We start from the raw sequence: 27,710 nt of genomic DNA on the forward strand, positions 1-27,710 counted from the left end.
TAAATCATCAATTTAACTCCTTTTGTATTTAGGGATGTTTGTGTTCCAGTACTATAAATACCTGGAAACAAGAAAGACAGGATCTGAAAACACTTGAGTAGTATAATTATTTATACTTCTTCTTTTTTAAAAGTATATCCAATCAAAGAGATCTCTGATCCAACATTCTGCTCCCATAGTAGCAAATTAGCCTGAGGCCATCAGAAGTTCTCCAGGACACTGTCATTCACCAGGTAGCAGTAAGCCTAGAATATCTCCCCATCCACACTATATTCTTCAGGGAATATATTCTTATCCATGAATGATTATCCAGTTTAGCAGACTTTCCCAACTTCCAGCTTGTCAGAGTTAAAATTTTGCTTGCTCTTCATGTCTTCATTGAATTTGTTTTCCTTATTTAATCTGGAGACCAGAATTAATGCCTATGTTGTGATTTTACTATCTCTTTAGATCAATGTTTTTCAAACTTGACGACTTTAAGATGTGTGGACTACAATTCCCAGAATTCCCCAGCCAGCATGCTGGTTAGACTACATTATCTATATGTGGATATATAACAATATCTGATTGTTTTGAGTAGGAGATAGTGCAGGATGTATAAACTTTCAGTCTCATAATTAAGGCAACAAATGGGGCAGAGGAGATTGCTCTAATAAGTGCCTTGGTTTTTCAAAAAGTTAATATCTATTACTGTTAGTAATTATAGTACAATTGGATTATAAAGATTTCTTTATTCTCTCCCTTATGATCATGCATCATTACGGAGTTCAGGAAGAAAAATCAATTTTCAGCTCAAGGTTTTGTTAGCATATGCTATTAGAAAAAGAAAAGGAAGAAAGAAGGCTGACCTTTGTTTCATGGTATAGATTACACTGAGACTCTAACTGGCAAAATCCAACAGCAGTCTACCAGGAATATTTCACCATTGCCCCTAAATACATTTGACCTATGAGTTTATACTAAAAAATAGCAAGAAATGCAGTGAAGATTTTTGCATCTTTCTTTAGCAAAATGGTGGATCTAAATGAAATAATGAGACATCATTTGATTTTTTTTTTAAAAAATGGCCATTACTTTAGAGAAAAGTCAAGACACAAGCAATGGCAACGTACCTGTTTCTAAGATCATATTGAAAAAGGATGCCAAATTAGGAACTTAAAAAAAATCTATAAAAGACTATCAATCTCTGTTGTGCCTCTTGGACTTTCTTAGCTGTATTCATGCTCCTATTTATGAAGAGATCTAATTATTGGAACTTCCTTCCAAAAACAGGGCTTCTAGGAGCAATTGTCCACTGATTCTGTCTTTCGTTCTTGAATACTGTATATTTTCTATGGTAAGAAGAAAAAAAGATGGAAGAAGTTAAGAGAAAAGATTGCAGACCTGTGGAAGATAATTTTTCTGTCCAAAATTAACTTGCTATCACAAGGAATCCCAGTCAACCCCTTTCTATTTTCTTGGATCTTTTCACTTGGACACAGCTTGGTATATATATTTTCCTTACCTTTTAAGAATGTTTTAGAACTCCATTTTATTATTTAATCTTATTTCATTCATGCAGTTTGATAACTACAATCATCTGAGCCAATACAGCATATGAGATTCCTATACTGAGGCTGAAAATAGTTTAAAATACCAGTTGTAAGCCCCATTTCTAAATCTAGACAAAAGCTGGATATGAAAACATTTAACCAGTCTCTGAAAATAAGAGGCAACATTATGAAACAGCAAACAGAAACAAGTATAGTACAAGCAAACTATTCAAAGATAATGCTAAAAAAGTCTTTCCTTTCTCATGCCACTGCTTTACAACAAAGCTATTTCTGAAAGTGTTTGGCTTAATGTTTGCTTTCCAGTTAAGATAACTTGAGAAGAGAACATTCTAATTAAATTCAGGTAGCTGCAAACAAACCTTCTTGGCGAGTGTGCCTGACTCTTACTTGCCAGGACAGAAGTCTCCCAAGAACTTCATAGATGCTTTTGTATAACATGTCGGATGAGAGCTCAAGAGACTAATTGGTAGCGATGAATTCACGGGCCACAGAACTGGAATGAAGTGTGGTAAAGAGTGAAGACTGTGCTAAGTGTAATTTTAAAAAAAAGGAGAAGGTGACTGTGAAGAAAGAAAAAGAAAGAAAGAAAGAAAGAAAGAAAGAGAAAGAAAGAAAGAGAAAGAAAGAAGGCTTACAATAGATTTTTAGGACTTACTTCATTTAGTAAGTCCTTCATTTAGGACTTGTACTAAATATTCAGTACAAGATTTAGCATTTTTCAGGAAGTTCAAAGTTCCTTCAGAGATGGGGCAAGTTTGATCTTTACACCAAGGATTTGGATTTTCTGCTGTCTAGTTTTAGAGCTGTGTTCGTTAAGAAGGGGAGGGAGAAGCAAAAATAGAATATAATAGAAAAGAAAAAAGAGCAAGATACAAAGAAAGATATAAAGACATAAAGTTCTGATATTCTTCACAGCAGTTATAAGTACTATTATATTTTAAGCTCTCTCTCTAAAGTTACATCATAACTCTCTTATTTCTATAATCTAACCTGTCGAATCATCAAAACCATAAATCACAAGTTCATTTTTTTTTCATTTTCACACAAAAAATCCATAAGCAGTTTCCAGTCACGAATAAATTTAGATGTTCACTTCTTATTGCACTTTTAGCTTTTTATGTTACTTCTTCCTTTTCCTTTCACTTTTTCTGTTCTAATTTAGTTTGCTGTAGTTATTATTGTTTTTAAAACTTTTAATAAAAATTATATAAAAAAGAAGGGGAGAGAGAAAAACGTAATGCTCCAAGGCTGGTAAAATGTGGTCTGACTTCAGGCATAGTCACATCAGAACTGGATGTGAGTCACTTGTGACTGTAACGGATGAGACGTGGGCAGGATCTGTGAGGCACCACAGTGGTTATTGTCTAAGATGCAGTCGCTGTTCAGTAGGCCAAGACAAACCAAGCACCGTACTATCTATTGTACAGAGCACCCCCATGTCTTTGAAGGAGAAGTAGGAGGCTTTGGAAAGGCCACGTATTTGGAGGACCAATAACACTGCGGCTGATGGAAAACCACTCTGGATTGGACAAAAGGCCTACATAGTCCTGCATCTTGTTGTCACAGAGGCCATGTCGCAACTTGTCAGAACAGTAGGCCCTCCCACTGGTGATCCCAGCAACTTGTACAGAGGAACCCACTTCCTCTAATACTGAAGATAAATAGTCATCCTGACAGGTGGCCACTGGCAGCCTTCTGCCCTCATGAAGTTCTCAAATTCTCTTTGTCCAGGTTGAAAACCATAATTGCATCATGGGATAACTCCAGACTTTAACTAAGAAGGAATGCTTCCTTTTATTTATTCTGAATATCCCTCCCTCCAGCTTTATTGGATGATCCTGGGAATTAACATTTTTACCCCATCCCACTTTTTCCACACCATGCAATATTTTATCATCTGTCATATCCTCCCTATTCAATGTTTTTCTAAGGGAAAAATCCATTTATTGTAACTCTTCACCATAGAACTCTTCATCACACCCTTGGTTATTTTGATTTATCAAGTTCTGCACCTTTTCCAGTTTGGGTTATGAGTGAAGCCCACAATAAAGTTTGCCTGTGTAAAACCCACCAGCCGCTAATGCCCCCTTATTCTATTCCAATCCGTCTTACAAGTCCGGCAATTCTTATACTTTTAAAAGGAGCCACTCCTGCTTGTCTTCTTTCGTGCTAACAGTGCAGAGTACAAGAGTACATGTGTGCTCTTCAGGCGTGTTAACACACCCTGCCAAAGCGTGAGATTATGCTCTTTTACAGACTAATGGGTTACCAATTATCGAAGCAGAAGAGCTCCCAAGAAAGCAGATTTAATGGAAAGCAATCAGAGACCAGCGGTGCTCTTTGGATTCAGAGACTATTTTTTTTTTAAAGGAAGAAATATGTGAATTGTTGCTCTTCTGTATTTCTACACTTGTTTGTATCTTTTGTAGCTGCATTTTTATCAACATGATGGGGGGAAATGTCCTCCTAACATTTTGTGAGAAGATGACATCCCTACAGAATTGTTGTTGTTTATCCGTTTAGTCGCTTCCGACTCTTCGTGACTTCATGGACCAGCCCACGCCAGAGCTTCCTGTCGGTCGTCAACACCCCCAGCTCCCCCAGGGATGAGTCCGTCACCTCTAGAATATCAGCCATCCACCTTGTCCTTGGTCGGCCCCTCTTCCTTTTGCCCTCCACTCTCCCTAGCATCAGCATCTTCTCCAGGGTGTCCTGTCTTCTCATTATGTGGCCAAAGTATTTCAGTTTTGCCTTTAATATCATTCCCTCAAGTGAGCAGTCTGGCTTTATTTCCTGGAGGATGGACTGGTTTGATCTTCTTGCAGTCCAAGGCACTCTCAGAATTTTCCTCCAACACCACCGTTCAAAAGCATCGATCTTCCTTCTCTCAGCCTTCCTTCTGGTCCAGCTCTCGCAGCCATATGTTACTACGGGGAACACCACTGCTTTAACTATGCGGACCTTTGTTGTCAGTGTGATGTCTCTGCTCTTAACTATTTGATCGAGATTGGTCATTGCTCTTCTCCCAAGGATTCCCTACAGAATAGGACAACAAATAACACAAACTTTATTTTTATTGGAATACATGATCAGCCCACATACTTTCCATTTGCTAGGCAATCTTTCTCACCAGGAAAATAACTCCTAGGTTCATCATAGTTCATTCTCTTAAAGGGACACATCTAGATGCACCTGAATAGAATGTTGTGGAAACCTTCCTCTTTAACATAAAAGGCTTGAAAAGCAGATTAAAGGGAAAAAAAGAAACAACAGTGGAAATAACATTGCATTAAAAAGAGGAAAACAGTAAAGCCAGGTAGATGTAATCACAGTTACAAAATTTATAAGGGACCTTCAGTGTGATATCTTCAACAAATTTGATAGTGCACTAATTTTTCATCTTCTTCTCAAGTTTTTGGCCTTTTGGCTAAGACCACTTCATTCTGTCATAAGTACATGGAATCATGCATGAATCAAACCTCCATGTACATTATAAGGTAAGTAAGACTTTATAGAATAGATGTTGCCACGTGGCATCTATGAGATTAAGCAGAAATGATCCATAAGACAGCTTCCATGTCTAAAAGTTCTAGCCATGGGAAGTGGTCAAAGGAGGGGGAAGGCAATGAAAATCTCTGCACTGGAGTCTTGCATGGTTAGAAGAATTTTTTCCAATAATGGTTGTGGTTCCCAGAGAGGCTTCCAGGTAAAACTTTTCTAGTGCTATTAACATATTTACTCATGGTTTTTATAGTGGTCACGTGTTGTCTTCTATCTGGAACTTTCTTTTTCCTTATCAAAGAAAAGGAGGAAAAATCAAGTTGCTGAACAATGCCTTTTCACTAGCAGCACTTAGCGTATAGGAACTCCTTGGTCAATCTGAAAGTATTTAGATTCTGAACTTTAGAAACGTGTGTTATTAATGATCTATCTAGTCACAGCTGAGTATCTTCGGTGGGACATGTTTTGCACATACTGTATAAAGTGGTTTTAGATGTAGTCCTTGGCTTTGCCACTGAAGGAGATCTGGTAGTAAGACTGGAAGGGTACAGTGGGATGCATCCCTGGTCTGACAGGAAAGAAAAGATTTGCATGTTCATTTAAAATAAGTTTTCTCCCATCTCTCTTTTCCTCTGAGGATATTCCCCCAAAGTTTAATCCTAAAATAAGACATGATATTTGTTTTACCATGACCCTTATTCCTTGACCTTAATGTTCTACTGTTATGCACAATATTAGGGCTGTGAAAAGCAGTTGAAGGAGTGCTTTGTAACACACACTGGCACAGAAATGAAGCCCACTCCTTAAAACCTTGAGGTAGTGGCTCCAAAGGCTTTCCCAGGTTTTTCATGCATGCCTGAAGAGATGAAACTTCCATGGAAGGGGAGTCCTCAGTGGGACCATGATGAGGGGCAAGAAAGGCGGAACATTGGAAAACAGCATGCCTCCCACACAGCCTGACCCTAGGATACCCTTCTGTCCTGAAGGCATATGAGGTAGTCAGTATAAGGGCAGGATTACTAGAAGTACTCCTTAGGTGATCTAGTCACCTGTACGTATGTATATGTATATGTATGTGCATGTATATGTGTGCGTGTGTGTATATATATATACACACACACACAGTATATGAGTGTGTATGTATATGTATGTACGTATGTATGTGTGTATCTATGTATGTATATGTGTATGTATGTATGTATGTATATGTGTATGTATGTATGTATATGTGTATGTATGTATGTGTATATGTGTGTATGTGTATGTATGTATGTATGTGTATGTGTGTGTGTGTGCATGTATGTGTATGTGTGTGTATATATATATATATATATATAAAATAGAATTATAGTTTAGGCTGTATCACAGGCTAAGGAATTTGACTATTTAGGAACGGCGTCTTAGTTAGTCAAATTCTACAGTCCATGATATTCCAGGCAGGGTTGTCTACTCTGGTTCATGGAACTGGAGCAAAGCACAAGACTTCTATGCATACTATTGGCTGTTCTTCACTGTAGCGTCATTGCTCATCCTGTACTGGTGAGTCCTTGTGGCAGAGACTCAGTAGCACATTTGTTCTAGATCCTATTAATCCTGAATGGACTTGAACCATGAGCAGTAACCATGGCAGAATCAAGGTCCATTTAGGTGATCCAAAATACAAAATTTTTAGTGTGTTGAACTTAGAGCATGAGGTTTCACCCTCATCTTGTACATCTAATGTAACCCCTCCCACAGATGTCTGCTTCATTCCTGCAGATCTTTGTACTACGTATGCTGATGCTTGGAGGAAAGGCTGTATCAGACAGTTAATGTTTGAGTGCTGAATTTAACAGTAAGAACCACCCAATAGAATGTGGGGGACATGAGACTTCAAGTGTGATGTGAAATAGCAGATTAGAAATGAAGTCCGCAATGCATGGTTTGTCAATTTACGAAGTCAATTAATGGCTTCCCTGTGACTTTTGGTCTGATCACATCCTGTTAATTTAAGCAGTTCTGCTGCCAACAAAACGTTGAGAGGTGCATGTGAGGCTGTCACTTTTAGTGACCTGCTCCCAGTGCAAGAATGCCAACCTTAGATGATATTCTAGAGCACATTGGAGAGTTTGACTTGTACCAAAAAAGGGCATTTTTTGTCTTGTGTTTGCTCTCTGCTGCCTTCACACCCATCTATGTTGGTATCGTTTTCTTAGGTTTTATTCCTGAGCACCGTTGCCAGACTCCTGGGCTCCCTGAATTAAGAGCCAGATGTGGCTGGAGCCTTGAAGAGGAGCTGAATTATACCATTCCAAAGAAAGAAACCCATGAAGATGCTTTCATTAGTCAGTGCCAGAGATACAATGTGGACTGGAATGTATCTGGGCTCAACTGCACAAATCCAGTTAGTTTTTTCACTGCTCACAGCAACATCAGCAACATTCCTGTTGTTGCATGCCAAGATGGTTGGCTTTATGATTTCCAAGGTTCATCCATTGTGAGTGAGGTAAGATCCCTACAATAATCATAAATTGCTTGCTAGGTGTTAAAACTAATGTAAAGAGCTAAACCTCTGCTAAGCCACTTTGACCAACGCAACTGAGGTAGATACCATGGGCTCTGCTCTTCTCCAGATGTTACTACCTCTTGAGGTTAGACAGATGGCTACTGGAGGGAAAGTCTTCTCTAAATTGTATGCTTATTGACAAGCTCTCTCCCATAGTAGACCTACTGATTTCTTCTGAATTATCTGTTAGACATCAAGCAAAGTCTGTCCTGTTCGCCTGAGTTTGAGGGGATACCTTCATTTTATTTGCTGTGTGTTGTTCCCCACCCTTACTCTCTTCTCAGCTCGTTATTAATTTGAGCTGGATCCAAAATAATGTATTTGAACTGAAATAAATGCAAAAAGTTAAGCATGGCTTTATTTGACCCATTGATTTAAATAGGAACTAAGTTCAATTAACATAGTCTAAGACCCAACTGGGTGTTTTTAATTGCTGCTGTTGGTGTGACTATTATGATGTATGCTCTTCTTTAGCTGTTTTAATAATCCTTTCTAAATACTATTCACTAATTAGACAGCAACAGCTGTATAAAGGCATATGCAGGATGTACCAAAAGTCAGGCCCCATAGACAATATATTATATAAATTATTTTAAATGTTCAAATTGGTTGCTCTTTTCTTCTAAGCACTTCCTTACTTGTTTGACAAGTGACCTTTGGACATTCCTAAGTACAGTAACATATTCTCTGGAAAGGTTATTAATTAATAAAACATATTGTGATTGGCCTAGGGAGCCTGATTTTTTGTGCACCCTGTATTAATGTTTTAAATAGATATTTTTTAAAGCCCTCAAACTTCAAACAGGAAATATGGATGATATTGTTTAAATGTATTCAAAGAGGGCATATATTAAAGAATGAGACATAAGACAATAATCCTGAGCGACTGCCTTGAAAGGATTTGGGATTACATCACAGAGATCCAGACTTTGTCACATTTAGAAGACAGTCACTGATAATAATAGGACAACTTAGGCATGCTGATGTATTTTTAATTGATGAGATTTAATGTCTTGATTTTAATGTCTATATTTTATTGTTAAACGCTCTGAACGCTATTTTCAGCAAAAAAGGTGGGGCAGATATTTAATTGAATCATGAATAAACACGATATCTTGACCTCCTTCTGAACCCAACAAGGAAAAAGAAAGATATTTTTGCTATTATATCTTAAACTTAAAAAGAAAGTTACCTTTGGATAAGATAATAGAAATACTGGGATACATTCTGGTGTACTTTCTCTAACCTGGATGTTTTATTTTTTCAGTTTAACCTGGTGTGTAAAGATGCCTGGAAACTGGATCTATTTCAGTCATGTGTGAATGTGGGCTTTTTTCTTGGTTGCATAAGCATCGGGTACCTGGCAGACAGGTGGGTGAGATTTTCTATGTTGAGTTGTCATGTCTACCGTTTCTCTATTATGAAGACAAGAGGGAGCCACAGAGATACTCCTTAGAATAGAGTTTCCTTTGTTAGAAATTTGACACTTGGAACTGAATGTTATGTATTCAGAAGGTGAGCATATTTGCTTTCACAGTTAGGCCTTGGCTGCCCTTTCATTTGGTCAAATGAGGTTCTATGCAATCTCAATATTACTTCGTTAAGGGAAAATCCATTCAGCCAACAGGAAATAAGGTTGTTTGAAGTATTGTTTCCTGTGGCATCCTTCCCTGGTTTATGACTGATTAGACTTTATTAGCCAGTTTGGCTAATAAATTTCATTTAGCCAGTCTGATGTACTGTCTAAGGCATCAGGCTAGAAACCGGGAGACTGGGAGTTCTAGTCCCATCTTAGGCATGAAGCCAGCTGGGTGACCTTCAGCCAGTCCCTCTCTCTCAGCCCTAGGAAGGAGGCAAGGGCAAACCACTTCTGAAATCTTGCCAAGAAAACTGCAGAAACTTGTCCAGGCAGTTGCGAGGAGCGACGAATGACTTGAAGGCACTTAAAAAAAAAAATTGCATGCCACCATAATCTTCAAGGGTAGCTGGAGGTTAGCAACAATACAGTACCATAACAATCATACAGTATAAATTTAAAAGTCCACAATAAACAATAAAAATATTAAATTATATTAACACAGCAAAAGCAAGCAATACAGCCAAGCCCTTTCCCCTGAATTAAGCAACTTTTGTAAGATTTTGGAACTGAACTGCCTATGCAGGTTTTTGCAAGACCAATGAACAGACATGGGAATCCCATCAGCAGTAGCACACTGTATTGCACTGCCTCAGGTCTGAAAACACTTGGCATTTGTTCTCCCAGGCTTTTCAACATGCTTCCACCTCAGAGCACTCCCGAGCAAGAGGACTGCTCTACATTAATGAATGAGTTAAGAGAAATTTTTCTGGGGTTTTATTGGCAAATCATTCAGTATCTTCAATAACATTAATACTGTGCACCTCCCTTCTACTTTTTAAGTGTATAATAATGACTGGGATGTTTTTTTCTCTCTAGGTTTGGCCGAAAACGGTGCTTATTAATTACCATCCTAATAAATTCCATCTCTGGTGTCCTTGTGGCTGTGGTCCCTAGTTACACATGGGTGGTGGTTTTTCGCTTGATACAAGGATTGGTCAGCAAAGGAGGCTGGTTAACAGGATATATCTTGAGTAAGACTATTTATAGTTTAAATGTTCAGTTAATACTGCACAATAAACTACTGTGCATTTAAGCATGATTCTGACCCTACTGTTCTACAGAAATAGTCAATTAAAATAAAAAATTAATATTTCCATCTAACAACACTGGGCAACTTTTTGTTTATTCAATTAAAAGTTGCCTTATAACTTTTTTTGTTATTTCAGAGTGTACCAATAGTCATTTCTGCTAATATGCAAAGCAGCTTATTCACTGTGTTCATAAAGGATGCTTTGTACAATCAATAAAGTATATGTGAGAAGTAGGAATATTTGCAGAGAGAAGTCAAAACATTCAAGATGGTGGCCACAACCATGTGATCCTACCCCTGCCCTTTTTAAAGTGTGTCATGACATACATTAAAAGGGGGTGGGGCTTGGATTGCATGATTGTGGCCGCCATCTTGAATGTTTTGATTCCCTTGTGGACAGCCTTGATGGGATGGCATGTTTAGAGAAATTTTAATCTCTCGGAGTTGGGAAGTTCATAAAATTCCAGGTATATAATGAATACTTTTGATGGTGTCATAGAAAGATATACTTCACTATTTCATAGAAGTTTAAGTTTGAATGATGAATACATTATTATTCTATACATTACTCTTGCATTTAAATAAAATGGAAACTTTCCTGATTGACAAGAACATGTAGAAGCACATGTAGAAGTAAAATGTAGCTCCCTTCAGATGATGATGATGATGATGATGATTGATTGATTGATTTAATTTCCTCTGCCCTTTCAAAGTTGCAGAGTTTGTTGGCATGAACTATAGAAGAATGGTTGGTATTGTTTATCAAGTGGCCTTCAGTGTTGGACTCCTTGTGCTTGCTGCTATTGCTTATGTAGTTCCTCACTGGAGATGGCTGCAACTTGCTGTCACATTGCCAAATTTCTTCTTCTTGCTGTATTACTGGTAAGTAAGGCTGCCATTGTAATCAAAACAGAAGAAACACAAGAATGCAAATAAAATATTGCTACCAGGAAGAACCTTTTGGGGTTCTTAGATTGGGGCCTAACTAGATATTTTATTTTTCTAGGAAAAAAAATGCACTTATAGCCAGCTTTGCTTCATCTGTACCACTCAAATTTCACATTCCAAGATGTTAATATTAGGGAGATGTAATACTTTGGATTTGGAATTTGGAACTTGAAGGACAATGAATGTAGCATTTGTCTTTAAAACAGCTGTGTCTTTTCTTGCAGTCACTTGATAGCTGCAGAGGGCAACTGCATGATCCTGGGAAAAGCCATGCCGCTTTAATGTGTGGCAGATAGGTGCTATGTTCATGGTTCGGTGAGCTCCAAAGTATATTTTGTCAATGATTTCAAGTTAGTGTACTTTAATTATGAAAGGTCAGTGAAGATTGGACAATATTAATCCATGCTAAGATTTTAGAAAAAAAACTGTTGCGTGGTAAGAGTTGTCTGAGTTTGGTTTTCATTTGTGGAAGTTTCATGTCCCATCTAGGTAACATCTTCAGTGCTATGATCCTGGGGAAGTGAGGTATGTTGCGTATTGTGGAAATTGCTTATATGGGATTGGATATTTATTTATTTGTTTGTTTGTTTTCCAAATTTATATAGCCTCCCATCTCACAAACAAACATAGCCTCTGCTGCTGCATTTTGTTCTTTTCTATGTGATGGTCATGCCATTTTTGTTATACTGATGTGGTGCTATCTATTGTAGTGCCATCTCATGTAACTATTAAACAACACCCAGATAAGCAACAGATGATACTAAATAATATGTCAATCACATGGAAAACAGCAACACTCGACAGCACAGCCCACCCAATCACATGCAATGGTGGTAGGACAGACAGCTATATATTCCCCAGCTAACCCTCTTTTGGGGGAGATGGGCGGTGGCGAAATTTGATAAATAAATAAATAATAACCAACAAACCTCACTTCTCCAAGATCATAGCACTGAGATATGACCTAGGTGGTTCAAACTCAGACAACTCCTGACACTCCAACCCTGAACTGCATATATTCTTTACCATTACAAGTTTCATCATGTTGCCATGCATTAGAGAACCAGGACCAGGTACTGCATACTGGCCATAGAGAAGCTGAATCTTGTTTCCAAAATAATGTCTCCGCCAGCTCAAGATAAGTCCTATGTCATCCTGACATTCTGTTACCATCAATGCTACACAGATACATTGCTTTACAGGTGTCTTCCAGAATCCCCAAGATGGTTGATAGCCCAACAGGAAAATGACAAAGCCCTGAAAATTATTAAATGTATAGCCAAAGGGAACCAAAAGGAGCTGCCACCATCCATGGAGGTAATAAGACCTATTTCCCTGCAAACCTGCCCCAGGCATGGGTGTGCTGTGCAGATAATGTTCAGAAATCTGGATTTAGCACCCCACTTGCAAAGCCAAAATTCTGGAAGCGTGACAGAACTTGTAATTTTCAAAGCACACTTTGCAGACTTATGGCCTCAGTTCAGTCTACTGTGGCTTGTGAGCATATTGCTGTACATTATTTTGAGCTTCTTGAATGAAGAATGCAGTATAAATATAATAGTAAATAAATAAGAAGTTCAATACATTAATAACTCCAAAGCAAAGGCTACCCCAGCAGAGTTGCTTCAACATGGGGCCAAGGAAAAGGGTCTTCTCCATAGTGGCTCCCTCTCTTTGGAACATCATTCCCCCAGTTATAAGATTGGCCCCCTCCTTGCTCCTCTTCCAGAAGGCCCTGAAGATGTGGTTCTGTCAATGGGTCTGGGGACTCCAGGCTGCTTCAGAGCCAATCAAGTGGCTGATATGAATGTGTTTGCTGCCACTGGGGGGTGTCTATTGTGTTTTTAGTTCTGTAAGCTGCCCAGAGTCACTGTGTGTGAGTTGGGTGGCCTTATAAATCTGTTTAATAAACAAATAAAATAAAAATGTGGACATCACCATGAACTCCTTGGAAGAAAGAAGGAAATCCTTCATAAATAAAGCTTGTGCTTAGGGAAGTGACTTTAGAAGGAGGCTGGTGGAAGATGATTTTCCTCCCTAGCTGCAGAAGATGTCTCTGATTTCCAGAGATTCCATTCCTACTCAGATCTAGGCAACACAACTCCATTCAGAAGGGTCCAACAACTGTTGGGAAAGGCATTTTTGGACAGATTGGGCTGTTGTGGTGAGGACAGGGAGGGAAAGTCACCTCTTACATTAGCACTTCTAAGTCCACTCCTCCCACCTCAGTCCCTGATATTGTGGTTTCAACCACCCCCAACACTGAAAAATGTTTTGTTTGTCCTAGAAACTTCAGCCTGAAGAAGAAAAACGTGATAAGCCTACCCCTTCCTTTTTAGACCTGGTGAGAACGCCACAGATAAGGAAACATACATTAATCTTAATGTACACTTGGTAAGAAAAAATCATTTTTAAAAAAAGTCCAAAGACATCTCTATGTAGGTCCAGCTTTACCATCTGGCCAATTCAGGGGGAGGCCTGCAGAAATAGTTAATAAGAATGGCAACAGGAGTCTGGAAGAGACAGCAGTGTGCCATTGGAATCAAGCCTGATAGGTCAGCATTGTCAGTGGTTTTTCTTTTAATTAAACTACTAGTTATTTAGCTTTTACCTGTGGAATGGAAAAGGCTAGCCTTGTCTGTCACTTGAGCAGAATGTCTTGGCTCACCCCTGTCTTCACGGAAACAATCCATTTTCTCTCACCTCTGCAACTTTTGAGAGGAATATCTAGACTTAGTGCAGCTCTTTAGTTGCTTGACTGGATTTACACATTGTGATAAGCCATTGTTTGATTAGCCACAATTCAGTGGCTCATCTCAATTAGCCATATTGAAATCAAAAGTACATAAAAGGTACTTTACAAATCACAGTGGTTAGGTTCACCCAACAACATGCTAAGCCAAAATGAAACAAACCACACTATGGCTAAACAGGTGTGAACCAGGCCTGCTTTTGTAATGTGTCTGGGCATTACTGTCAATGGGTAGCCCAAGTGCACTTTATATGCATCAATCCTCTAAGCCAGTGTTTGTCAACCTTAGCAACTTTAAGATGTGTGGACTTTTAACTCCCAAAATTCCCCAGCCAGCATGGCTGTCTGGGGAATTCTGGGAGTTGAAGTCCACACATCTTAAAGCTGCTAAGGTTGACAAACACTGCTCTAAGCTTTTAGGTTCTAACCATACTCACATTTAATTTTAAGCTGTTTTCCAGCTTTGGAAAATGGCCTGAAGCAATACAGGGTTTTCTGGGTGAATAGCACTTTGCAGAAAAAACTGGCTTCATCTAGCTTCTACTTCTTTGCCTAGGTTTGCCAGTGCTGCAGTGTATCAGGGCCTCATCATGCATCTGGGAATTGGAGGAGGCAACATTTACCTGGACTTTTTTTATTCCGCTCTTGTGGAATTCCCTGCTGCCATCATACTCATACTTACAGTTGACTGCATAGGCCGCCGCTTTCCCTGGGCTGCGGCAAATTTTATGACAGGAATTGCATGTCTCGTTACTGCCTTGGTTCCTGAAGGTGAATGCTATAGTGAAATGGTGGATGCACCCCCTTTCTCTCTAATCCAGGGGTGAGCAACTGGGGCCGTCCAGTTGGGTTGAGTTCTGACATCCATGAGCCCCAGCCAGCATGGCTAGTGGTGAGGGATAAAAGGAGAAGCAGTCCAGTGGCACCTGGACATGCTCAAATTGTCCGGTCCTAACCAAAACGTGTTGAGGGAGTTCAGTATGTCAGGTTTCTTCCCTAATCCAGAGCTATTCTTTGCCCTTTTTTCTACCAAAGCATAATGTATAGAGCTTGTATCATTCCCCTCTCTCCCATGGGCAGGGGGAGATAGAATTAAAGATAATTTTGAAAATAAAGTGGTCCAGTAAGGAAAGGGTTAAGAAGACGTTTCTTTGCCTACCATTCCTTCATTGTGATTGCTTCATATGCAGTAAAATCCATCCATTTGATGCCCCCGCCCATGTAGTTTGCACAATGTCAAATGGGTAAACTTGACTTTTGAAGTATGGACATATGTATAAATGCTATTCATACTCTGGATTTATTTATTTGGTGAACTTATAGGCTGCCCATCTCATATGCATAACTCTGGGCAGCTCACAATTAAAACAGAAGAAAAAACCAACCAAAGTAAACAACAACAAAAATGACATAAAAGTAGGAGCCAAGAAGACTCACAAACATTCAACCAACTGTGACATGGGCTCACTCATGCTATCAGGGCCCCAGGCTTGATGACAATGGTTTTTAGTGCCTTGCGAAAGGCCAGCAGGGTCAGGGCAAATCTAATTTCTGGGGGGATGATGTTCCAGAAGGCAGGCACCACGGCAAAAAAGGTTCTCCTCCTGGGTCCCGACAGATAACGCTCTCTCGCAGACAGGATCTGGAGGATGCCTCTCCTGCCAGTTCTAACAGGACAAGTAGACACCACTGAATACATACAGTACTGTAAGCTTTTATTATCTAAGTATTTATATAATATATTCATTATATAAGTATTTTATTACATACTGTATAATTTTTAAAGAAATACAGAGAAAACAGCAGCCACTTGGGTCATCTAGAACAGACCAAATCTAGAATACAAAGCAACTTATTTCTATGCAGTTTGGAGATTTTGAGTCTTTATAATATTATCCCTTATTCCCTGATAAATATCAGATGATATATGAGTAGCATCACTTATCCAATAAAGTAGAATTCCTAATTAGGTATGACTTCCTGTACCACTTTTGTATCCCTCATTCTTTAAAAAACAAACAAAAAAACTAAAACTAAAAAACCCAAGAAGTTAAAAAACAACATTAAGCTGAGAATATCATTCAATATCTTTTCAGATTTCTATTGGCTTAAAATGACTGCTGCTTGCTTGGGCAGGCTGGGTATTACAATGTGCTATGAAATGGTTTGCTTAGTCAATGCAGAACTATACCCAACATTCCTCAGGTAAGTGAATCCTCTTCTGCTATCCTGGGTTGGGCTGGGCTGGCCTTTCTTGCTCAAGTAGCCTTTGATGTTCAGAACCTGCTTCTGCTGCGTGCCCATTTCTATCAGGTCATATCAAGCTCATGAAAGTTTTTCTAAATCCTTTTGATTTCAAAAGCTAAAGGGAGTGGGGCTACCCAAAAGAAAGTCTGATTGGTTCTCCAGGCAAAATGAAGGAGCTGGCCTGGGAAACATGGCTGGCCTGGGAAACATTGCTGACCATTTAACAGGATCATTTTTTTAGAAAAATACACCCATCATATTGTTTCAGGATCCCTTAAACATACTGCTGATAAATATGAGGGTTTTTTCTGTGCTTTTTTCTTTTTTAAAGGAATCTGGGGGTTCTTGTCTGCTCTTCCATGAGTGATATTGGGGGGATCATAACTCCATTCATTGTCTATAGACTGGCAAATATTTGGCACGAGCTTCCACTTATTGTCTTCGGTAAGAAGGATCTTCTGTTCTTTTGAGTGATTGAGGATAAGGGCACCGTTTTTGCTTCTGTGATAGCAAGTCTCAGATTTCTTCCTGTGTCTCAGAAGTATCTTGGCAGAACAGTACAGCTTGGATGACTTCTGGTCAAGCTCTTGGGGGAAAAAAAATCTCTAAATCTCAGGGTCAGCATAAGTGTGGGTGGTGGAATTTGTATCTTGTTCTATTAAAAAATTCAGTTTAATCATTGATTTACATAATGTTACTCTTGGCTGCAAAAAGCACTCGTTCCTGTTTATCTACAAAAAGGCCAACAGTGCCAAGCAGAGGAAAGACACTGCATGGCATTAGAGATATCTAGGGAGGCAGAATTGCACTGACAGGAATTATGGGAAAAGGCAAGGAATGGGGCAGGAATGACCCACAGTTCTGAGTTCTGGCAGGACGACAAGCCACAACAGTGAAGATTTAAAACCAGATTCTTCTGTGCCCTTGTGTGACCCTTTGTGGATCGGGAAAATGGACAATCTGGAAAATGAGCAGGGCAGCTCTTGGTTGATCTTAGAAAGCTCTTGGTGCCATGGTTTAAGAGACCCCACCAGAGGCCAAGCCTAGAGCTCCCTGTAGGTTCATTTTAAAAAGAAAGCTGTCTTTCTAAGGTTTTTGCAGTGCAAAAAAGCCAGACTCTGGATACCAGCCTATCCATGTTCCTGCTTTTTTGCACTTGTCCCGAAATTCTGTCCTTCATATAATTTAAAGGATATGTTTGGTCTATATTCTTATTTTTATTCTTATTCTAGTATTCCCAAAGGCTTGGTGGAGAAAAAAAAATATGCATTTACTTTAACGCATTTCAGGCATGCATTTTTTACTTAATTCCTTTTGTTTCTTCTCTCTGCCTGAAGCTGTCATTGGCCTCGTGGGTGGTGCTTTGGTTCTGCTCTTACCTGAAACCAAAGGGAAAACTTTACCTGAGACTATTGATGATGCCGAAAATCTGCACAGGTATGGCCATGTGACATTTCTTAGATAAAGAGGCATCATGGAATATTTTCTCTTAAGAATTGGGAAACAAGACTGCATGGTAGATGCAGGCTGAACATTCCTCTCCACCCAACTTCCCTGACCTCTTGAAAAACAGTGTCTCAGGAAACAGAGTTTATGAACTGTGGGGCATCTTGTCTGAATATAGAGGGTTGAGATTTTTCCCTCCTTTTTTTTTTCAGAGGCTCAATCAGTGGTTTGGCTGTTCTTATAAAACTGGCCATCTTCCTAGGATAGAACGTTCTACTCATTTTAAAACCATTTCCTGGACCATTTGCTCCCCAGAGGGGGCACGACTTCAAAGAGCTTCAATTAATCAGGGAAACCTTCTGCCAACCATTTCCCAGAATATCTGTGAACATCACAGTTCTCCTCAAAACTTAAAAATCTACACCCCAAGATGGAGCTTTATGCTTCAAAGGGCATCTTTCTCCCACCTCTGAAAAACTTTTAGCTTTGCATAGAAATAACTGTACTTATTGTCCCTCATCCAGGCCCCTGAGCCAATCTAGAGCCTTCATACCACCTGACTGTCCTAGCAGATAATATTGCATGTCCATAACAGCATTTTCTTCAGCACCCTAAGACATCCACATCCAACTGAAGCAGCACGAGGAACTCTCAGGCAGCTTCCTTGTGGCAGATGCCCTATCAGGGCCCCACTCCTACAGAGTCTGAGGTCTACATCTGTCCATTTTGACAGCTTACAGCAATGGCTGAGAAGCCACAAACCTATTCATATTTCCTGCAGTGTTCTATGATCTGGCTGACTTTGGGACAGCTTGATAAATTTAAAATAGTCCTCCTTTTGCAGTCATTGGTGTGAAAGCCTGAAAAAGGCTGAGGTCATGCAAGTCACGCAGGGTCTAAAACACTTCTCCCAAATCATTTCCAACAAATGCACAGTCCTAATGCTTTTTCTTTCAAATGTCATTTGGCCAAATAGGTCATGATAATATACTTAAGGATTTGGATGAAATGGCTGTGGTTATCAGTTTGATTTATGACATCTGTTCACATCACTCTTGGTTTCTTTCCACAGGCCAGGAAGGCCCAAAGAAAAAATGATTTACCTTCCTGTGCAAAACTCAGATGTGTCAACTTACTGAAGACAGCTGTGTTCCCCACAGTTTTCCATTGATGAGTAAGGAGTGAAAACCAAAAGTGTGGATACAAGCATAACTCTTCATAAGGACTCTGAATTCTTTGAACTCTCAGTATCCTCTGCTTCTTGGTTTCCAGTCATGACTGTGATAGGTTCCATAGAATTCTGCGGTCCTGGCAAACACTTTAAAGCCTTCCACAGGGTGGTCCCTCCAGCTATGTAATCTGGCTGGAAATGCTGTAAGTTGCAGTGAGTTTCTCAGTTTGGAAATAGCCATGCTACAGACAGTGCCACCTAGTAGCCCAAAATGCAACATGCAAATTATGGCCTTCATATATAAACCCCATTGAGTCTAATAATCCATATGACTTTGTCGATAAAACTGCAGTCTTAAGGATCCATACATGGAGATACTCCTCATTCAGATGAACGGGAGACACTTTTGTGTAACATAATGTAAAATATGATAGAAAAATTGGCATTGTCAGAAAGCTCAGCTTCACTCTGTTCCTCATTTTTCCTTAAGTTTCGTTCTGTTTCATTTATCAAATGTGAGGTTTTCTGTTTTCCACACAAAAATGTACATGCATTTTCATGAACACATTTTCTAATACACAATACTGTTAACAGTGCTCCTAATACAAAGATTTTTATAAGAACTCTTCAGAAGGAACCAGCATTCTGGGCCACAGTCTTCACTTGGCTTAGGAAAGATGTGCCAGGGGACACACTCCAAATAGTAGTGCATAGGCTCAATAACCCCACCAGAGTTTCATTTTATTCTGCTGATGTATAGGTAGCCCTCGTTCAGTGACCACAGTTGGGACTAGCAACTTGGTCATTAAGTAAAGCGGTCGCTAAGTGAAACCACGACTCTGCTTATCACCTTACTTCAGCTTTCCTTTGCTTTACAGACTTGCAAAGATCATAAATGTGAGGACTAATGATAAAGTTAGTTTTTCATCACCAACATAACTGCAAATGGTGGCTAAACAAGGCAGTTGCTAAACAAGGACTACCTGTAGTTAATCATGTGATCCTCCTGTCACATTAAACATTATCATATGATAACAGCTTTTAGAAGCCTCCAGAGAAGGGCTGTACTTAAGATTTCAGGAGCCATTTGAGGCCCAGGGTTCTCAACTTGAGCGTATCCTGTGAACAAGGTTTTGCAACCCAGAGCCCTTTCTGACCATGACTGGAAAAACTGAGTTTAGTGTCCCGCCACTTTTAAGGCAGAGATGACAATGTAGCATAAATTCTAAAATATGCTTAGCATTGTTGCAGAAAGAAAACAAGAAAAAAACTTAGAAAAATAGCAGAAGGCCCGTCCCTCCTCATGTAAATAAGGTGGCTTTGACCAATTTGCCTCACTGTCCAACCTACTGTGGCCCTTATTTCTCCTCCCCCAAGTGTTAAGTGCAGGTCTCAGGCACCTCTGTTTTAGAAAATGTATTGATTCATCCTTCTCTTCCTAATTTTGGGTGCACCCTGGGCAAAATTGAGACTATGAAAAAATGCGCACACACAAAATATCTGCATAGAGCCTAATTTCACATCCACAGATATGCATACACCCTGCCTACATGCACTTGTACATGCACAGTCTTCCATTCTTCCCCCTTCCCAGTTCTGGGAATGATCTGGGGATTTCTTTTCTTTCAGCAAAATTAGGCACTAGGACAGAAGTGCTGCGTAAATGAGATGCTGGTGGACATGCACTGATAGGCATCCAACTGCTTTTTCCTACTGGGAACATCTGCAAACATAGGCATGTTTGTGTGTGTGAAGAAATCAGTTTGTGGCCAAAGTCTTCTCTTCCCTTTCCCAAATACCCCTGAGAATAGCACCTTGCTCAGGGGCTCCTATTTTAAGCTTGGAAGCAGACAACTGCAGGTGCAGAGAATGAATGTTAAAAAAAAAAAGCAGAAATCCCTTGGTCACCTCATATTAAAAGTGAAGATCACCATCTGAAGTTCATAAAATTTGCCAGATCACCAGAAGGGACCAAATAGGAGATGAATGATCCTGTGAAAGTGGGGGAAGTGAGTATGCATTCCAGAACTCAAATGTACTGAGCGGATAAATAAAAGACTATTAAAACCAGATTTCTGAGCTCATGAAGTGGGTCTAGTTCCTGTTTTAACACTATAGTGGGTCTTGAATCCACGGAGTTGATTCCCCATGCAACCTAACAGCAGGGATCCTACTAGCTCCAATGCAGTTCCCCTTAATCAAAACCTGCTGCTGAATCTTCTACCAGCAAGGAGATTTGAAGGGGAGATTTCCCCCCTCCCTCCTAGACCATCCAATACGGAAAAAACTATCCAACCCCTTGAACAGACAAAACTTTACTATTGGCATTAGAAAAGTAATAATCATACCTATATACAGAGAGTGTCATGAGTAAGGATGGCGAGCAGGGGGCTCCCCTCCAGACTGTCAAGCGCATGCGTAGCACTGATGAATTGTTCAGCCATTCAAAGAGACACAGATCGGGACCGCCTTAACCCTTGGGGGTTATATGTCGGGGTTTTCCCACACTTCTTCAGTTTGTTAGGATTCCTGTTAAGTACTAGCAATAAACATTAGAGACCAGTTCCTTGTCTCAGCGTGTTTCCTGGTTGTTAGGACAGATATACAGACAATACCATACAGGTACAGGACTGATTTTAAATAATAATCTATTGAACTCAATGGGGTGATTTTCCACATGTCCCGCAGAGGAGCTTCTTCAGAGCTAGCAGTTCCTACATACGCACAGTACATACACTGAGCAGTTTCCTTCAACATGCAGCACTTGTTCAAGGCAGGGTGCATATTTAAGCAATCTAACGCTCCCTCCTCCCTTGTAAAGTGCCCAAAGCAGGAGTTATCTCTGCAGTTCTCCCCCTCTCTTCTGGGCTGCTTAATCCCTCCTTCTGGCCCAGATCTCTTCCCGCCTGGCCTATCTGAATCCAGACTGCTTTTCCTCTTCTTGGACCTACAAGCTTCTCTCCGCCCACAGCTGATCTACCGAGCAGTTCCCTCACTACGAAACAGTCAGCTGTCTCCGTCTGCCTGCACTGGCCAGGCTGTTACTTTACTCCCGAATCTTTGCACGTCTCCCCTTCTTGGTGGCATGAGTGGTGGAATCCCTGCTAGACAAAAAATTACAGGGAGAAAAGTCTTGCCCCCCCTCTCCTTTAACTCCGATCTGCTCAGGCATAGTCTTTTTTCCTCCCTTAACTGAAAACTTTGCTCCTATTCCCTATAGCTATTTATGTTTCCTTTTCTCCTTTTCTCCTTTTTCCCTAATTCTATATTTCTTTTTCCACCATTTATGTGTTTTTGTGAATCTGTGTCTATTTGTGCACCTGCAGCAATTTATGCTTTCCCTATCTCTTCTGAATTTTGTTTCTTTCTCTCCACTCTTTAGGACAAACCCCCACTTCCTTCTAGACGCCACAACTGTTGATTTCCTGACTCCAAGCTCTCTAATGAGAAGCCTTTTATTGCTTCCCTTAATCTCTATGTAGCATCTCCAAGGGTTATCTTTCCTCTGCTTCTGACTCCTACCAGTTGTAGGCCGGTGCAACCAGAACCGAAGCACCTATATTAACTCCCTTACTTCTCCTCGTAAACTCTTGCCAGTTTGGACCAATTTTACCCCCTTTCCCTATTTCTCAACTCTGCTATAACCAACAGGGTGATACAGACATTTCAATTTATTTAGGTATTGATTTATTTTACTTGCAAAAGAATGTTTATATTGGTTCTGGGCACTAAAGAGAACCCTAAAAAGATTTATACGTACATACATAGAAAAGTAAAACGAAGTGGCAAAAGTTAAATCTAAGACCCTAAAATAAAAAGAAGGGATAGTATTTTAACAGACCTAGAACTTCCAGTCATATTACAATCTTTCAACATCAAGTAAGAAGTATTATTTTCACTGCCCTCTGCTTATTTTCACCGTTCACATGCTATGTTGTATTGACCATATTTATCAGTTTAACACAGGTACACATGGAACAAATGAGGTGTGTGTGTGTGTGTTTGTGTAAAGTACCTGTCTCAATGAAAGACTTTACAATTTAATATTTTTATTAGCTAGTGATTAGATCTGGACTTTTTATGGGCCACAGCTGAACATACATATTTCAAAATTATTAAAAGTTGAATTTGCTTCAAGATTGACTGTTTAATCCAGCATGGTGGAAGTTTTCTATGTCATCAATGGTCTCAGGCAAAGAACTCCCCTTGGTCTCTGGCAAAAGCAACACTGATCCAGCAGCTATCAATCCTACGACAGCTGCCAATAAAACATACAAAAAAACTACATCAGAAACCAAGCTATGACATACTGTATTGTCAAGATGGACACACAGTCATTTTATTTCTGTTGTTTTACTTTTGTTGCATCAAAATGATCCATGTTTATATCGGGGTTCTTTTCATGCCATGGACTCCTTTGAAAGTCTGGTGAAACCTACAAACTCCATCTCAGAAAATGTGTTTACATATATAAACTAAAATACATTGTTAATAAATGATAAATAAATAAATTGTATTATGCTCAAATAACATCAAAAATAGCAAATATGTAATATAGTAAAATCTGTTCTTTATTAACCCATTAAATCAATACCAAGACAAGCTAAATTTCAAGTAGGGCTTAGTGAAAATAAAGGTGTGATTTTTTCCCCCCCATCCACTTTCACCAACCCCTGAAATCTATCCACAGACTTCCAAGGGGTCCTTGAACAGGTTAAGAAATCCTGTTTTACATGTTATGTATTTTCACTGCTATTTTCAGTTTAAATGTTCATAGATTGTAATTATTAAAAGTTTTGTAAATTGCCTAAATAGGTGGTAGCGGTTTGCCAATCTTTACTGATCTCAAAAAGTCATAGCAAGATCAGAATTGATTAGCGCTTGGATAGGAGAGCATCAAGAAAACCCAGAGATGTGGGCCAGAATGGGAAGTTGAAATAATCTTTGCAAAGACAGCAAAGGTGAATTACTGATGCATTCCTGCCAAGAATGGATATGGATTTGACTCTAATAGAAATGTAGTGAACAATATTAAATATCCATTAAAACACCCTACATCTCCAGTAGTTGTGCCTTGCTTAGATGTTTTTAAAGGATCTGATAGGATGGGAAAATAATTGTTTCAAAAATCTGTGGAAACTGACTGGCTTTCTTCTTCTTGTTAGCTTAACTGGGAATTTGCACAGGAGCAGTCTGTGATCTGCTCCAAAGTCAGCACCTGGTCATGTCTTTGATGATATAATTGAGCTCTTCCATTTCCTTTTAGTTATAATATAGTCAGTTTGATTTGGTCTGGTTATGTCCATGCATAGAGGTGTCATTCTGATTGTTTGAAGACAGTATTAGCTATGAAGAAATCATTGGCATGACAGAAATTGATAAGTCAGTCTTCTGCTTCATTTTGGTTTTCTAAGCATGCAATCCAACTACATTTTCCCCTTTCATGTTTCCAACTTTGGCATTCCAGTCTCCAGTCACAAGCAGCACATCTTGCCTGCATGTTCTGTCAATTTATTCTAGGATACAGATCTACACAGACCTAAGTCCAATTAAGTTCAGTGGGATTGAATCCTTGGATGAGTATAAAAGTGCATGATTGAGCATTAATGAGCTGCAGCTGCCACAGATAGAATATTACTTACTGAAGACTAGAAGAGGTAGCTCACTCCAGATTTCTGCCAACCTATAGACGATAAATGGGGATATGATTCCCCCAAAGTCGCACAAGGAAGAACATGCCATCAAGCCAAGGTTTCTGAAAGGAAGGAAGGAAGGAAGGAAGGAAGAAAGATCAGATTGAAACACTTCCATACAATATATATACAGAGCTTAATAAAAGAAATGAATAAACGAGAAATTGTCTTACTAGAAAGCAAAGTGCCAAACTTCAGTATCATTTTTAGTCCCTGGAATACCTCTGAGCCCCAGATAAGCCTATGGGTTTGGTGTGTGGTTGCAGCCCAGTTGTTTGTCTGGAAAGACACTTACTGAGCCCTTCAGATTCCCCTTTAATGTACTTCCTTCATAAAAGGGACAGGGGAGGGGACAGACAGATTAAAGAGGAATGACTGCAAGTTGGACAGATGCAAATTCCTTCCAGAATTCACAAGGAGGAAATTCTTACCTTCTTTCAGGTGCTTCAAAAATAACACCTGACAGAAGGTTGCCTTACCTTCTTTCAAGTGCTTTAAAAATACCACCTCTCAACAAACCGCTTTACAGGAGTTGATTTTCATCCAGTATTTTCCTGCAGAGAATCATCACTAGTCCACACAAAGGTCTGTTGAACATTTTTTTTGCAAAAAAATACTGGAAGAATCTGAGTTGCGGCTGCATCTGTAATGGGCAGAAGGAATAACCTTGAGGAAGAGCCACTACCAGGAGCACAGTTAGATAAAAGAAATCAGAGTCTGGGGCAGAACTGTAATCTGAGAAATATAAAGGGAGGAGTGAAGTACATTCAGACTTGCAAGATTGATCTCAGCCTTTCAAGGTAGACCAGACTAAGGAACCAAAGCCATGAATGCTAATACTACTTTTATTATAAGATTGCAGTAACAGAATCTTCAGAGTCTGAATCAGCTTCCCCACTCCCTCCTTTTATCTTCATGAGAACTAGGGAGGGTCCTGTCTGAGATGTTTACTCAGATTACATTTTTGCCCCAGACTCAGATTTCTTTTATCTGACCATTTCTTGGTAGCCGCTCTTCCTTGTGTTTCTCAAGGTTATTCCTTCTTCCCATTACACACCTGAGCAAATTTGAGTTTTTTAAAAGGAGAAAAGAAAAACCCAACTGGCTGCCTCAAAAAGGTAACGTGACCTTCCTTTCCCATTCTTCTCCCCCTGGATTTTTTTTTGCATTATTTTTTACTCTCTGTGAAGTAGGCAGAAAAAAGAGCCTCTTTTATTACAAAGTAAAAGAATCATGCAAAAACAGAGCAGGATTAAGCCCTACCTTTAGAAGAAAAGACAAGGTAAGCTTAGGTAATAGAGCAGTAGTTCTTAAATGGGGGTAATTTGGGCATATTCTGGAGCTAATGGAGCACAGGGCTGCAAATTGAGGGGGCAAGCGGGGCATGTGCTCCAGGTGCCGTGCCGGGGTGGCACCAAAATGAGCACTGGCAGGGCGCCAATATGGGCGTGGAATCCATGTTTGTCCCGGGTGACACAGACCCTAGTTGTGGCCTTGATGTAGCAATTTGTAATTGCTTCTTTTTGAGTCAAGGATCCAGTTTGGGACTGCTGCTGCTGAGACGCTTGTGTGAAGCAACACAGTCTGATTTTTGTGGTGGTGGGGGTTAATGACATTATTCAAGGGGTAATTGGGTCCAACAGTTCAAAAACCATTGGGAAAGCGAATATGCTGGGGAAGCAAGAGAGGGAACAATCCCATCAACTTGTTTTCTGATAAATATTTTATTGTGACTGACCTCATTCACAAAGGAAGCCATTATATGAAAGTGTTCAAGACACATTCTCAGAATTCCCAATGTGCTCCTGGTCTGTTCTCAGATTTAAGATGTGGGCAACTGCATTATTTCTCTGCACCTAGGATCTGTTTTGACCTCTAGGGCCAATAACAAGGGGAAGATAAGGCAAAGGGTCTTCATGCCTTAACCCTAAGTCTGTTTCTCATCTGGCCTATTGTTAATTAAACAATTTCTCTGTATTTAAGACACAAAAAGGAACTTCCTGTTTTTCTCTCTTCTTCTTCCCCTCTCTCTTCAAGAAGTAGTTTACATAGGGTGAAGCTTTCCTACCCTCACATATTTCTTAATAAATGTACTCTTTTTTTCCAAATATGATGAAAAAACTGTTAGCATTCATTGATGGATAGACTAAACCCAAACTCTTCAAACAAGACAACCACTTCATAAACATATTTTATTCTTTTTAGGGAATGTTTTGCTACATTCCTGAAGCTGTCTTATGTTCAGGAGAACTTCCTCTAACAAGGTCTCCCACTGAATTCAGATGTCCAGCAAAAAGTTTGGGGGAGATTTGCAGCCTTCTGGCCTTAAGACCACCTGATTCTCTGAATAATGAGAAGTCCACCAAGGAAATGCATGAGAAATTCTTTTCATTTTTAAAAATTAAGACCTTAGCAATGTTTTCATTTTTTTTCTTTCTTCAAGAGTAAAGAGGTTTAAATTTAAAGGAACTGAATGTGGGAGAAAGGAAAAATGAGGTGCTTTCTCTCTGAATTAACATTGTTACCCCTCTCTCCAGAGAGATAGCGCCACAAAATCTGTGATAACAGTAATCAAAGATACAGAGTTTCTAGATTAAGCCATTTGGAAAAAACATGTTCCTTGTAGCAACACCTACCTGAGAAATGTTGGATACAATTCAGCATTGACAAAGCAGACCATTTCAAAAGCCATAGTGATTCCCAATCTGCCAAAGCAACCTGCAATAATCTTTAATCCGTGCATATCTGGAAAGGAAATATGAGTACATAGTTTAATCAAAATAATTTATTGGAGGAAGATGATTAATATTGGTGACATGATGAATTAGTCCTCATTTAGCAACCACAGTTGGGACTGGAGACTGAGTCGTTAAGCAAAGCAGACACTAAGTGAAAATCACATGACCGCAACTGTGCTTATGATTTTACTTCAGCTTTCCTTTGCTTTACAGTGTCAGAAGGATGCAACTCCAAACAGCCGGGTGAACCCAAACAGTGGGGAAGATTCCGAGAACTCAACTCACGAGGAAGCTGGGTAAAAAGGCAAATCTTACAGCTCTTTTTCCCCACTCCCCTGCCCTTTGGAATGCTCACCCCCCACCAGGGTAATTAGCAAGACGAGAATCGATGTTTGTATTTACCTTCATTGGAGAGGAACGGGTTACAAGAGAGTAAGCAGGCGCTCA

At 39.6% G+C, this 27,710-nt stretch overlaps 2 protein-coding genes across 2 annotated transcripts in view; one reads left to right on the top strand and one right to left on the bottom strand.

Moving 5' to 3' along the window:
• The first annotated feature begins 7,122 nt into the window (after nucleotides 1-7,122).
• SLC22A2 (solute carrier family 22 member 2) lies at nucleotides 7,123-20,314 on the top strand. Its single transcript, XM_063307839.1, has 11 exons — nucleotides 7,123-7,539; nucleotides 8,867-8,970; nucleotides 10,055-10,209; nucleotides 10,982-11,150; nucleotides 12,419-12,533; nucleotides 13,504-13,610; nucleotides 14,525-14,739; nucleotides 16,065-16,173; nucleotides 16,547-16,659; nucleotides 17,553-17,652; nucleotides 18,734-20,314. The coding sequence occupies exons 1-11, from the start codon at nucleotides 7,123-7,125 to the stop codon at nucleotides 18,798-18,800; spliced, it is 1,671 nt and encodes a 556-aa protein (XP_063163909.1). The 3' UTR covers nucleotides 18,801-20,314.
• A 2,510-nt stretch (nucleotides 20,315-22,824) lies between these two features.
• LOC134500511 (solute carrier family 22 member 2-like) overlaps nucleotides 22,825-27,710 on the bottom strand; it is a 28,297-nt gene continuing 23,411 nt past the window's right edge. Inside the window, exons 8-10 of the mRNA XM_063307847.1 lie at nucleotides 27,162-27,270; nucleotides 24,475-24,587; nucleotides 22,825-23,090 (exon numbers count right to left, since the gene is read on the bottom strand). Coding sequence (XP_063163917.1) covers nucleotides 22,966-23,090; nucleotides 24,475-24,587; nucleotides 27,162-27,270 — 347 coding nt within the window. The 3' untranslated portion in view covers nucleotides 22,825-22,965. The remainder of the gene's footprint in view (nucleotides 23,091-24,474; nucleotides 24,588-27,161; nucleotides 27,271-27,710) is intronic.

This window comes from Candoia aspera, chromosome 1 (genome assembly GCF_035149785.1).
Source record: "Candoia aspera isolate rCanAsp1 chromosome 1, rCanAsp1.hap2, whole genome shotgun sequence".
NCBI lineage: Eukaryota > Metazoa > Chordata > Lepidosauria > Squamata > Boidae > Candoia > Candoia aspera.